The sequence below is a fragment of the Harpegnathos saltator genome, unplaced genomic scaffold (assembly GCF_003227715.2).
Source record: "Harpegnathos saltator strain DR-91 unplaced genomic scaffold, Hsal_v8.6 scaffold171, whole genome shotgun sequence".
NCBI lineage: Eukaryota > Metazoa > Arthropoda > Insecta > Hymenoptera > Formicidae > Harpegnathos > Harpegnathos saltator.
The window spans coordinates 491,692-506,910 of NW_020229952.1; the positions used below are offsets into that span (position 1 = coordinate 491,692).

A 15,219-nucleotide genomic window follows, 5' to 3' on the forward strand; every position below is an offset into this window, starting at 1 on the left:
TGCACTGCTGAACTGGTGCAATAAGTTAAACTGAGACAACTATATTTTTTCTCACTCTAATTTATTGCACTAGTTCAGTAGTGCAGATATAAAGAACAGATCCAAGTATATATTTGTCTCACTTTAACTTATTGCACCAGTGCAGCGGTGCAGAAGAAAAGAACAGACCAAATGGCTGTGTTCCAAAATTCACTGCCAGTACTGAAAATACATAGTTTGTGTCACGTATATTATAAATTTTCAATGCTGGCATCCGTGTCACACGAATAGACTGAGTCGGCTATGGTGTGTGCGTGGTGGGGGAGATCAGTAAAGAACCGTGGACACTGGTGTCATGAAGCCTGTTCGTTTTATCTACATTGCTGATTGCATTAAGTTAAAGTGAGACAAACGTAGGTTTTCTCACTTCAACTTGTTGCACCAGTTCAGCAGTGCAGACAAAACGAACAGGCCTATTAGTTCATGTGCACGGTTGTATGTACAGAGAACGCTTCGCCCTTGGCTCGGCTAGAGTCCCTATAGTAAGAGTCTGGCCAATGTTCTAGTTGGATACAACTACACCTGTACTGCACCTACTGTAATCTCGGTTTTTACGCGTGCGCATGCAAGTAATAACATAACATCATTTCATCTTGGAAAAAACTTCCAACACAATAAGAGGACTATATATAAAAATATTTATAAAAATATTTTAAAAATGACTAGTTGTTGCGTACCGGGATGCAGAAATAGAAGCGAAAATGGCTTCTATATGAAACATTTTCCAATAAGTAAAAAACAAAAAATTATATGGTTGAAACAAATTGGAAGAGAAAACTGGAAACCGAAACAATATTCAGCAATTTGTGAGGTAAGCATGTAATTATATCAAATAATAAACAAAACATGTTTCTCATCTAATTGTATTTGTAGGTTCATTTTACCAAAGAAATGTGGGAAAAACCGCGACAGGATGGTTCCAAAAAATTAAAAGCACAAGCAGTGCCAACAAGTTTTCCTCATACAAAAGTAATGTCGGAATCTTTCGATGGAAAAATAAAGAAGTTAAAATATAATAAAAATAACGATGAAAATAATTAAATTATTATTAATAAATATTATTATTAAAATGTTATCGCGTAAAAATATTATTTTTTGTTAACAATACGACGTTTAATTATTTCTTAGAAATGAATTATGTAATTGTACATTATTTGCCTTATATTAAGCAAAGCAATTATAACATTGTTAATTTCCTTATTGAAAAAATGAAAGATATTGAATGTACTGCATTAAAAACATGTCACAATTTATTCCACAAAATTAAAATTCATTTCATTAATTTTAAAATAAGAAAAAGTCACACTGGAAAATTAGAAAAACCTGTTTTTAATAGTAAAACCATGGCTATGCATTCCGTTATTAGATAAAATTTAATAATCATGTTATTACATATGTAATGTTTTTTTAACTTTATGTAATATCAAAATTTAATAATAAAAAAATTGCAAAAATATATTTTAATTTTCCTTTTCCTGTTACTGCTATTCAAATATCCCGCATACTTTGCTATCACTAATTGGTGGCGCCATTTCGTATCCAGCCAATCAAAAATTGGACCACATTGGCCAGACTCTTACTATAAGGACTCTAGGCTCGGCTAGAGACCCTCTAATAGAGAGTCTAGACCTCCACCACCACCAATAGATACCAGGGGTTCGGTGTAATTGGTTCACGAACCGGTGGCCTGAAAATGGCGGCACCAATAGGAAACCTTACTTACTTAGCGCGAACGGGTAGATAATTTGAATATCAGGTAAGGTTAATATTACATTTGTCGTACAACAATCTTTTCGAATACGTTGATTGGTTAACAAATAGAATATTTCTAGGATTGCTTCGCGTACGCCAATCAATGGCTGCATTCAGCAGACTCAACAGTTGGACAACATTACTATATTTTCCACTGAATTTCGCTCCTGATTGGTAAATACTTCTGGGTCTATGAAGAATCTAAAAGAATGCTCCAATCACAGACAATAATCATTAAGCGCTCTCTGATCACTTTGTTCTACTGAACGCGGCCAATGGCTGTATTCAGCAGACTCACAGTTGGACAACATTACTAGATTTTCCACTGAATCTCGCTCCTGATTGGTAAATACTTCTGGGTCTATGAAGAATCTAAAAGAATGCTCCAATCACAGACAATAATCACTAAGCGCTCTCTGATCACTTTGTTCTACTGAACGCGGCCATTGATTAGAACCTCTGTTCTATACTCATGAAAGTCATTTGAGTTTGTCTGTCTAAATGTAAACTACAGTTAATGAAATGTACATCTCTCTTTTATGTATATGTTATGTACACTCGTGAACTAAAAGGTATGTGCACCGATTTTTTGTTGACTTCGGAACGCGCTCCAACTTGAGGAGAAAGACAACCACTGCTTCATACGTTAGCACTGTCACTTATTACAATTCAATTCAATTCAATAAATGGCTCTGGGCAAAATAGAGTACTGTTCCAACGCCACTCTCACGGTGTAGATAGATTAAATTCTGTAAGGCTATTTTCCAGTAGTATGAAGGTAAAAGAAAAACAGGGACAGCGCGTACGCAGTTCCCACGATCAAAAAATATGCGTAGTTACAGGTACCACATCCAACCGCCAACGGAGGCGAACAAAAGACTTTGTCACTTATTACGAGAGCAGAAGGATGGCATATACGAGTCAAATAAGTAGTGATTGTGGCGTAGATACAAATGTCTTGGAGACTTTGAGTTATAATTGAAGAAATGAAGAAAACAAATAGTGATTGTGAAGAAAAGTGACAAAAGGCTTCATACAATTTGTAAAACAGTATATTAAAGGAGAGTATTAATTATCTAATAATATTTTAAGTGAAAAATATTTTTAAATTTGAGTGTAAGTTAAAAAAGTTATAAACCATAATTTCTTTAATGTTAATAATTTTATAGCTATAAATTTGCCATCGACGTTAAATGAATATGTATGTAATGCTATCATTTACATAGGTGGAAAATTATGTTTTTGCACTCATAAAAAATAAGCAGCAGACCAAGTCGAGTGATATTTTTTTAACAAAATACTCATATCACTCAACTTAGTCTGCTGCTTACTTCTGCTGAACACAATAATATAATTCCTCATCTATGGAAATAATAGCATTATATATATATTCATTCAACGTCGATGACAAATTTATTAACATTAAAGAAATTATGGTTTATAACTTTTTTAACTTACACTCAAGTTTAAAAATATTTTTCACTTAAAATATTATTAGATAATTAATACTCTCCTTTAATATGCTGTTTTACAAATTTTATGAAGCCTTTTGCCACTTTTCTTCACAATCACTATTTGTTTTCTTCATTTCTTCAATTATAACTCAGTCTCCAAGACATTTATGTCTATGCCACAATCACTACTTATTTGACACTCGTATATGCCATCCTTCTGCTCCCGTAATAAAGCTAAGACTCCATGCATGCGGTGAACTGCGGCAAACGGTTGCGGTGACCAATCAGGAGGGAGGCGCAAGTCCGGTTGCGGCAAGCTCCGGCATGCGTCTGTCTCCTGATTGGTCACCGCAACCGTTTGCCGCAGCTCACCGCATGCATGGAGTCTTAGCTTTAGTGACAACGCTGACGTATGAAGCAGTGATTGTCTTTCTCCTCAAGTTGGAGCGCGTTCCGAAGTCAACAAAAAATCGGTGCACATACCTTTTAGTTCACGAGTGTACGTCTTACATTTTCACTTTCTCAATTTCTATAATTTTCTCGCAAACATAAATATTCTTACCAAGTAGCAACGTAATATAATATAGTTTTATACAATTATATATAATTTTATAAAAAGTATTTAACTGTTTCATTACTGTTATATTATACACTTATATATAAATGAATAATGTTATGTAACAGTAATTTTAAATGAAAATAACAGTTGTATTACTCATTGTATGCCAATCATGTTGTTATATTATTGCTAGTTATTCTAACAATATAAATATTTAGGGGATGTCCTGAGAACATTTTAACATTCTAGAAATATCCTTGGGGCATTCCTAGGTCATGTGCTCTCGGTAATTAACAAACTATTATAACAGATATATCATACAATTATATTACATTTATGAAATTAAGTTATATTTATATAAATTGCAATGTCCATTATAACATTAGTTATACGTTACTTCTTTATTATACATATAGCAGTTGTATTCTGTTAGGATTAGATCGTTCTTATTTGAATAGTATTTTCAAGGAATGAAAAAACTTATCATTATATTGAGCGTAATAAGTATACACTAATTAGCAGGATTGAATTAGATCTTTATTTGGAAGATACACTGGTAGTTTTTTTTTTATAGGATAGTTTAACGTAATCGCGCGTATAGGAAGGAGAAGGGAGTGAAACATAAATGTACAAACAAAATACTATTAAATGGTATTCTTCATTGCATGTTTAGCGATGTGGAGCATGACTTATTCGGCAGTGCGCTGTGAAAAGCGCGTATATTCTTTTTTTCTTTCTTCCTCAATCTTTAAATCAATCTCTCTTAATAATTATATACCGAACTCGACTTACACTCTAAGCCCCGCGCACCTGTCGCTTCCTCTGGTTTAAAAATAATCATTCATTTACTCTTATTCTTCCTTTGTTTCGTAATACAAAAAAAATCAGGTAATATATGTTATATCGTTAAAGGACATTGCACCGCGATCTCTTTCGTTTGGCTAATTGCCTAGGCGACGACCGTGAAGAATTTTTGGAATCACACAGAAAAAACAGAAGCGAGAGCGACGCGGTTTATACATAGTGTCATGACATATATCATACTATGTGAAAAATGCCTTTTAGATTTTACATATCCGTGAATCACTTATAACTTGAACTACTTAAATCTCTCCATAAAATTTTTTAATCTTTGTTAATTATCTATCTCGTTAAGTCTCTCAAATTCATACACTAATCAAAGTGATCATGTAACTTTTTTCTAGTAGTGGAAATATTAAAAGTTTTACATATTTTTTGTAGTTTAGAAAGTTATGTGACGATTAAAGTCAAGTTGTACGAACTTCTCACATTTCTGCTCCTAAAGAAAAGTTACATAATCGCTTTCCAGCAGATCGGGGCATGAAGTCAAGAAGATATAATATTTAGCAGTAGAAGGCATTGCTCGCTGTATCCTCTTTTTTCTGGTATCTTAGAAAATTCTCTCTGGAACGATTGCGCCGCAAGACGAAGAGATGGTCGTGCAGATCGCCTATATACTTATAATCATCTTAATGTTACTCTTTAAATACGTTTTTGTCTCTGCGTGAAATATTTGTTAGGTAAGTTCTTGTTTTTTTTTGTTTTTTTATAATAAAATTATTATATATTTTTTCTAATCTTTACAGATTAGCTGTTGTTGCCCTGTGAAACCTGCCTTCTGTCACAACACAATAATACTTGCATGGTAGGTTCACATTTCTGAATTTGGTACAGCTTCCTTTATATCACAATGTTCCTTCTGTTATCTTCGTATCAACTTTAATCTCTGTGATTGCAAATACCAAATTCAAATGCAAAGTTTCGTTCAATGTCATATTTAAGAAATATCCTAAGCCGTAAGCTCCAGTAAATACTAGTACACGCGTTTGAGGGGTTCCGTCGAATTTTCTTTTTATCATATGACATCGCAACATGTGACGTATGTATTGCATTAAATGCAAAACTGTCTCATTTTATAACTAATCAACTTTTTTCCCATGAAATTACAAGGCTCCTGAATGCTCGCCATATTAGATAATAACGTCAGAAGTGAGAAATGATCGCTGAAAATTCTTGTATATCATTCCCAAATAAAAAGATATCCATATGAAAAAATACTTTAGATCATTATTTGTAAAAGAAAGCATACTTGTAAAATATTTCAAATGTTGTGTTTCCCCTTTGACATCAATCAACAATTATATGACTGATAAAACTTAGTCATGCACATGCATTATCATTTTGTATGATCAACTTTATATATTAGTCATTTTATAGCTATTGATTTTCACAAAAGAAACATAGTATTCGAGCATTATACAAGTATGTTCTAGCGACCTCAATTATTGTTTCATACAAATATCTTTTTCTCTAGAAATAATACGTAAGAATTTTGTATGTAGGTTTTCTCACTTTTAAAGTTATCAATCAAGTTCCGCAACGAGGGACTAGGAACCTTAATGCAACGTGTGAGTATAATAGATAAAAAATATGTTATACAGATTTTTCTGTATATTACAAAAACTACATCTCACTTAAAGATTGTTTGTTTAATATCAAAATTATTATGTATAATACTCATGCACGCGATACTGCATGGTATCTAAACTTTGAGTCTTATTTTTTGTTGCAAATGCATTATTTCGACTTAAGCTTTTTCATAAATAAGACAGTTGAATCATGGTTGTAAATCATAATAACATTCCACTGTGCATTTATATGCTGTTGCGTTCTTTTTATTTTCTTTTTTTTATTGTTGCGTATGGGGCTTGCCACGTGGAGCGTATCCACCTCGATTACCCCCCCTTTGACCGCGAAATTGTCCGCGACCCCTGTCCATGCCGCGTTCGCTTCGTGAACCTCCCCTAGGTCCATTACCACCACGCTTGAAGCCACTATTGTATCCATTATTTCCGTCGTTGTTTACCCAGGAGCGTTGTTGATATCCGTTTTGATAATTACTATCGTTGCGATAATATGTGCCTGGTGAAACAAAGAAAAAAAAATAATAATATAGCAATGGTAGCAAAAACGTTAAATTTCGTTAGTAAAAAAATATTAATACAAGTTAAATGTGGTATACAAATTGATCTACTTTATTAATATAAATTATCGAAATGATGTTTCGACTTTTTGTTATAATCGTTATTATCATGTTTTAATAATGTTGTTTATACTCAATTTAGAATTTATCTTTTTACATCTAATTCGTTCACTTTTCAGTCAGTCAGTCGGTGTAGAGTTATTTATTAGCAATACGTCTCTTACCATATAAATTTTATGTTGATGGTTTTATTCGTAAGTGTTAAAATAATTCTCCTAGTATTATTTATTTGAGACATTAAATCTCACAATGTGCTTTTCTTTTTATCTATATTATAAATAATTATTTCTTTATTACTTTGTTCTATTTCTTTGCGAGCACTAAGCATTCTTTGTATTTTAACAACTTTTACTAGCATATCGTTACTAATTCAAAATTTATATATATATAATATTAATATTATTATAAAACTCTTATAAAATATTTACATGTATATATTGATAAATAGCTCAATCGTTGATCTTAATCAACAGTCATTAATGCTCACTTATGGCTGTATGTTTGAATTTACTCAACAGTTATCGCTTACATATGACCACACGTTAATTTTAATCAGTAGATGAAACATGCATTTTCCAATTTTATTATTCAATTCAATTATTAACCTTCATGTTATTATAGTTATTTTATTAGAAAATATTGTACACACGAAAATGTTTCGTACAGCTGCATGAATAAGTACTTTCATATTTATCACTCGACTATGGCAATGTTATATGAGGAGAGTACCTGCTCGAAATGGTTAAATTCTGTACATACATATTTTATATATTGACATATAAAAAAAATTTGAGGTAAAAACTGATATTATTTATTAAGGCTCTTATTTCCACTGTAACTATCTTGAATGATAACGTTGGAAGCAAAGAAATCCATATGTTAAATATTCTTACTCCGTCCATTAAAAAGATATATGCATGAAATGACATTTACAATTGACTAAACACGTTTTTAGAATGTTTTAAAAACTTTTTTTTTCGAAGCAATATATGCAATTAATGAATAGGCGAAAAACCAACATAACAAAATCATAAAAAAAAGGTAGATAAGAAATTGTATATCATATAAATTTTGTCTACTTTTTGATTATTAGAGCAAAAAGTTTTTGGAGCATTTTAAAAATATATTCAATCGGTTACATAAGTGTCATTTTCTGAATATATCTTTTTATTTTAATATAATCTATAGAAATTTTTAGTATGGATTTTCTAACTTCTGATATCATTAACCAAAGGTTCTGTAGTAAGGGACCAGAAACTTCAAGATTACACTCAAATCTATTTTATTACATTCTTACCTTGTCCTCCACGACCATTTTGCTGATAATTTCCCCTGCCTCTGCCATTATAGCCATTTGAGGTTCCTCTTCTGCCCCCTCTTCCTCTATATCCGCCACGTTGCTCAGCCCAAGTTTGTTGAGTTGTTTGCTGCTGTGGCGTTTGCTGGGGATCTTGAATAGACGGCTGTTGCTGATCAGGTTGACTCCAATCATTAGTTTCAGTCATCTGACACCAATCGACTGATTCAGTTTGCTGTTCCAACTCTGATTCCATAGCAACATTAGTCTCACTCGAACCATTTTCAGTTTTCTCCTGAAAAAAATATTCATAAATCGATGATGGAAAGATGATTATAAATTTACATCAACATTGAGTTAAAATGTTAAAAGTATTAAATTTACCTCCGTGGATACTTGAGGTTCTTGCTGTTGATGAGGCGTCTGTTCAAAATTTTGCGTCTGTCCTGGCTGGGACAACTGCTGCCCTCCATTTTGCTGCTGTGACTGTTGCGGCTGGAAACCAGTTGGATGCTGCGGACTATATTGCATGTTTGCTTGCTGATGAGAAGGTGGCATCGGGATTGGTGGTGGTGGATTAGGATTTGCAAATCCGGGAATGTGTGACATATCTTGCGGTGGTTGGTGCTGGTATATAACTTGCTGGGGTACGCCAACGGGCGCATTTGCAAAATTCTGATTCGTGAAGGTCTGCGATGGAATCGGCGCATTAACCGCAGGAGGAATGTGTGACACAATAGGTGTCTGTGACGTGACGTCCGGCGAATCGAGCTCAGACTCCTGCAAGAAGAAGAAATTAGGTGTCCCTATGACATCGTTGATTCTAGAAGCCGGCGGTGGTTGCTGTTGAGATTGCTGATTCTGTTGTTGTGGCTGCTGTTGTGGGACAAAGCTGGTAGCGGTCGTGTAGTAAGGAGTATCAACTGTGGCAGCTGGATGCGGTGGTATAGGTTGCGCTACGACCGGAATAGGTCCTGAAACTGACGCGGTACCAGAAACAACAGGAAGTGGGGCAACTTGAACAGGAAAATTTGGAATGGGTATCATAGATTCTGGTGGAATGTGCCTGTCGTTATTATTGTATTCTTCGTTGACTTGTTCCTGTGCCATTGGTCCATCAGTAACTTGTGTTTCAGTTAATGTTTCAGTAACCTGGATAAACATAAGTTGATCAGACATATATGACATAAATTATCCAATTTAAATAATATGTGCACATATTTAGGAACATACCTCTTCTACAGGTATTGCCTCAGATTCGTGGGCCTGATCAAAATAGCCACATTGACTGATGTTTGTGATGATGTCCTTCAACTTGTTATATGTAGTGCCAACTATTTCACGTTGTTTTCCCTCAACAAGTGCAACATAATGTTCTGCAACTTTTTGGGCTTGTTGAAAAAAGGTTGGTTCTCCCTCTTCACATTGATGTTTCATTGTTAGTTCATTATAAAAGCTGTCTAGGCACTTTAATTCCTCTTCCGACAGCTTTATAGCACCATTCTTGCCATTAACAAAATCATCTCTAGCAGAATCAGTACCCATATTTATCAAGGTATCCTGAATAACAAGCACCTCTCGCACCTACAAACAATATCACTTTTACAAATGTCTTGATATTTCTTCGAAAAATAATGTTTTATATAATTATGTAAAATTATATTTTAGAAAACATCTACTTTTGCAATATCTTGTTGCATCCGCTCAAGGGCCTCCTTCCGCGCCAACTTCTTTTGCTGTTTGACTGCATCATTGGCGATACCAACAATTTGCTTATACATTTCCCGGGTAATGTCCAAGGTCTGTAGCACTTCGTCATATTTAGCAACTGCTGTTTTCTGGTCAGAGTTTAACTCCCTCCCGTTCTTCTGCAGATCCCTGTATGACTCTAGTTTACCCTAAATTCGCAAAAATTATGTTAAGATTAGAATAGTTTGACTGGAGTTTTACAATAGGTGATTTTACGTATTCCGTACACTTGCATAGTCTTATAACTCATAACTCATAAGGCTGATATCGTATATTTAAGACAATTGCAAGCTACTTTGCAGGAATAGAATATACAATGCATGCCGTAATATAAACTCCAATTACTCAAACGCGAAATGTAATTTTGTTTCCAATTTGAAAAACAATTTCATGAACATAAAGTAGTGTGAAGATTCGGTGGTCGTCGGTGAGCGTTTGCCACGATCAGATCAGAAACGAACAGTATGAAACGCCGAACGTAAATCGCAATAATTTTATGACGCATTGTGAGGGGAATTGACTATGAGAGGATTATCCGTGGTAAATGAAATGATGAGTGGTTGCATCAACAATGTTCATTTGATCGGCAATTGTAATGCGCGTTGTATATAAGAGAAGTTTCATGTACGTAGATGATACACCGCCATGATACAAGGTTGGTGATGATAAATTGGCGCGTTTAACGTCGTTAGGATGCCGAATAACGTACGTCGTAGGATATGGCGTCGCCGCATTGTGCCGTATCCACGTGCATAAGCAACGTGTACACCAACCGAACAATCTCGAAGTATCGCCAACATCTCGAGGCGATATTCCGAAACGTGAGCACATGGCGCATCATAGATCATGGCGGATTGCACGGTGTGAAGAGAATCTGTCTGTGAGTGACAGATAAAATTTTCACTTATAATTATGGCTCGCGCCATAGCTTTAATAATCTCACCTTACGCTTCTCGAGATTGCGTATCTTGTGCTCGATTACGACGATCGCTTGGCGTATGGGTTCCGCGGTCTCCGTAGAGGCCTGTTTCTCTAGTTTAGGATTGGCAGAAGGCATCCTTCACGGGCAACAAACGCAAACTAAAGTGGCTCCTCAGAACAGTACCCGAGTCACGAGCGGTTGATGAGAGATGTAGTAGGGAGGCAGTGATATGTCTCCGAACATTACCGAGCATTGCCGAACATCGACGCTTCGTCTATGCTAAACCAGAAGTCTATGAGCGCGCGCGTACAGCCTGTGAAAGTAGACGCTTGTTCTGATACGCCCTCTAAAGAAATAGTCATAACTACGTCAATAATGGTACGAGTTTTATTATCCGTGATAGTTCGGTTCGTAAACTATTGAGATGAAATTAATTAAAATGAGAGATTTTGTGGCCGTTGTGTGTGTATATGTATGTATATATGTATGTGTTATATATGAGTGGCTATGTTTACACGGCAGAATTAATTCGGGGTTTTATGAGAAAAGATTTAGGACACAATAAAGCCAGCGGCACACGGTGCTTGTTTTCGTGCTGGATTATTTGCTGGATGAAAATACTACATTCTGATTGGTGCATTTCCGAAAATGGATGGAAATGCACCAACCAGAACGCAGTATTTTCATCCAGCAACCAATCCAGCACAAAAACAAGCACCGTATGTCGTTGGCTTTACACCAGGGCAGCAATCATGAATCTTTCACGTGAGCTTCTTTTTCATTTTTCACTTTTCACTGTAAATAATTTCCCATGAAAAATGAATTGTAAAAAAGTGAAAAGTAATATCTCTGTAATATAGATAATTAACATATAAATGTAATTATACGAGGGTCGTTCAATAAATCCTTAGAAAATCCAAGAGATGGCGCTCGTAGTATCGAAAATGGTTTGTTTTTAATAAGCATCATTACTCACTAGACAGCTGTTAGTCTCAGTTATATACATCACATTGTTTCATTTTTATTGTCGATTGAAGCAACAAACTTTTCTTTATTTAGAAAAATGGAAAAAAAGTGAGTTTCGAGTGGTGATTAAACACTTATATTTAAAAGGCTTAATACCGAAAGAGATTAAAGCTGAGTTAAATGAAGTTCATGGCACATCTGCTCCTGTGTTTGCAACTGTTACAATTGGGTAAATGAGTTTAAACGTGGCCGTACATCCACGAAAGATGAACATTGTTCAGGACGTCCAGTGGAAGTGACTACACCCGAAATGATTGACAAAATCCACGATATGATTTTGAGTGATCGACGAATCAAAGTGCGCGAAATAGTTGAGGCCACAGACATATCGCAAGGTACAGTGTTTTCAATTTTGCACGAAAAATTGGATGTGAAAAAAATCTCGGCAAGATAGGTGCCGCGTTTGCTCTCAGTGGAGAATAAACGCAATCGTATGGTTGACTCTGAGGCTGTTTTGGCGCTTTTCCGTCGCAATCCTGACGAGTTTATGCGTCGATAGATAACTGTGGACGAAACATGGATACACCACTACACTCCAGAGACAAAGCAACAGTCAAAACAGTGGGTTTTTGAAGACGAACGGGCTCCGAAGAAGGCGAAGACGGTGAAATCGGCCGGCAAGGTGATGGCCATAGTTTTTTGGGATGCACGCGGAATCATATATACCGATTACTTGGAAAAAGGACAAACAATAACTGGAGAGTATTATGCGTCGTTATTGCACCGGTTGAGCGAAGAAATCAAGAAAAAATGTCCTCATTTGAAAAAGGAAAAGATCCTCTCCCATCAAAACAATGCACGAGTGCACACCTGCGCAGTTTCGATGGCCAAAATTATGGAATTAAAGTTCGAATTATTACAACATCCACCGTATTCACTGAATTTGGCCTCCAGTGACTTTTTTTATTTCCAAACTTGAAAAAATTGCTCGGCGGACAACGGTTCACGTCGAACGAGGAGGTCATCGCCTAAACAGATGCCTATTTTGAGGACCTTCCGAAATCCTACTTTTTGGACGGCTTAAAAAGGTTGGAGAAACGCTTGGAAAAGTGTATAGAGCTAAAAGGAGATTATGTTGAAAAATAAAAAAAAATCTACCCAAAATAATTTATTTTTCTATCTTTTTCTAAGGACTTATTGAACGACCCTCGTAGCATACAAAATGTAAAGTATAACGTACTAATAATCATTATGCAGTTAAAATTTATAGTTGTAATGTAATATAATATAATGTAAATAAATATAATGACTGATTCAAATGTTAACCGTGAAATGTAAATTCTTAAAACATGAAATATTTCACGTGAACTTTCAATTTACTCATCTATATCCTTCTTTACCTGTAAGTTGTGTACGTTTTCATGAAAATTTTCAATCATCAAACGATGTGGTTAAAACGTAGAAAATGATACTATTCCTGCTAGTGACTTTAATCTTATTTGGTTATGCGATTGGTAGAAAAGAAACAACAAAGGACCATTGGCTGCGTTCAGAAAACAACGGTTACACAACGGTTGAGTAATTCGTCAACGTTATTGGTCTGAATGTAAGGATCTAACAGTAAGGACCAATAGTTACTAAGCGCTCAGCGAGCGCTTTGTTTTCTGAACGCAACCATTGTTAACACGTGAAAGGGGAACTATTAAGCCAGTGGCACACGGTGCTTGTTTTCGTGCTGGATTACTTGTTGGATGAAAATATTGCGTTCTAATTGATACATTTCCGAAGATGGATGAAAATGCACCAATCAGAACGCAGTATTTTCATCCAGTAAGCAATCCAGCACGAAAACAAGCACCGTATGCAGCTGACTTTAGATTTGTAACTGTATAGTGCAGAGCTCGGCAAAGTTTATGGGCCAGAGCACAGACTTCTGCATAACGCATAATATACAACGCATAAGAGAATCAACAAATCAGAATTCTTTACTTCTGTCCTGAGAAGGGAAATGAAAAAAACTAATTGGTTTATTCTTTTATGCATTATGTATTATGTGTTATGCAAAAGCCTTACCCTTGCCCTATAACTTTCGGCCGATTTTCGGGAGCTACGCCTCCTATCTCCCCTTATCGCGCGGTGGATCACGCAACTAACGGTCGCGGCTCGCGATCTCAGGACCGTTGAGATCATAAGGCGCATCTATGACTGCGTTCCGTTTCACGCATTATGCGCGCATTTCCTACAGTATGTAACATGAACTATATATAATTCAATTCAATTCAATAGATGGCTCTGGGTGTGTAAGCCACTGCTCCGACGCCACTCTCTATGAACTATATATAAATGCGCGCATATGCATGAAAAACGGAACGCGGCCTATTGCTGGATTTACACTGCATCCGACGTGCGTCGTCTGTTATCCGACGGTACGAAGCCGTGCGAAATGCTGTTCATACTGCATACGTTAACTAACACGATTTAAAGTCTGTAGGTGGCGTAAATGGTTAATGGTGACTACAGTTCCTCTAAAGCCAACAGCACACAGTGCTTGTTTTCGTGCTGGATTGCTGGCTGGATGAAAATACTGCGTTCTGATTGGTGCATTTCCATCCATCTTCGGAAAAGTACTAATCAGAACGCAGTATTTTCATCCAGCAAGCAATCCAGCACGAAAACAAGCACCGTGTGCCACTGGCTTAATAGTAATATGCGCATAACCTAAAAAGTTAGAATTGATATTTATTTATTCCATAGACATATATAATAGACTGAGCATAGCGGGTTTGGCAGAACGGTGAGAGAGGCAAGATATCGGGGAAGTTTTCTTTCCTTGTCTGCGCAGGTCAAATGTGCAATCATCTAGTGACAGCCAATGGCACAGACTCATGACAGCAAGAAATACGCATAAGCGTAGTTATGTACGGGCAACAAGATATGTGTAATATATATATGTGTAAGATATGTGTAATCATATTTTTCTTCACTATTGTTAACTCTACTTTATCGCCTACTTTCTGATCATAAGAAATGTCTTGTATGAAAAAAGTCTGACATGAAAAAATGTCTTGTATGCTAAAATGTCTTGTGTGCTAAAATGTCTCAAACTAAATAACAAAACTCTATTCTGTCTATCGACAACTCTAATGACATAAACTTTATAATATATTAAGATGAGTAAGGTATACCATCTTTTCCCAATTTTGTCCAGATTGCCCTTCATACCATGCGTTATCGTACGACAAATGTTGAATCATGACCAACATTTCGTCCGACATCGGACGATGACGAACGGTCAAGCGATCCGATGATACGAAGTAAAATCCTACTTTTTGATTGGTTGCGGAGCGTCGTACGACGTACGTCGGATGCAGTGTGAATCCAGCATATGAATATGGCCCTAGGTATACTATGGCTGTG

The 15,219-nt window shown here is 35.8% G+C and overlaps 1 protein-coding gene and 1 long non-coding RNA gene across 2 annotated transcripts; one reads left to right on the top strand and one right to left on the bottom strand.

Moving 5' to 3' along the window:
• The first annotated feature begins 296 nt into the window (after nt 1-296).
• On the top strand, nt 297-1,055 carry LOC112588201 (uncharacterized). Its single transcript, XR_003112659.1, has 3 exons — nt 297-608; nt 706-850; nt 913-1,055. It is a non-coding gene; the product is annotated as an uncharacterized LOC112588201 (long non-coding RNA).
• Nucleotides 1,056-4,443: 3,388 nt separating this feature from the next.
• Nucleotides 4,444-11,054, bottom strand: Capr (caprin family member). The gene is made up of 6 exons (XM_011154776.3): nt 10,858-11,054; nt 9,845-10,063; nt 9,399-9,749; nt 8,550-9,317; nt 8,166-8,460; nt 4,444-6,747 (listed from the first exon to the last, which is right to left on the bottom strand). The coding sequence occupies exons 1-6, from the start codon at nt 10,969-10,971 to the stop codon at nt 6,515-6,517; spliced, it is 1,980 nt and encodes a 659-aa protein (XP_011153078.1). The 5' UTR covers nt 10,972-11,054; the 3' UTR covers nt 4,444-6,514.
• Nucleotides 11,055-15,219: the final 4,165 nt, after the last annotated feature.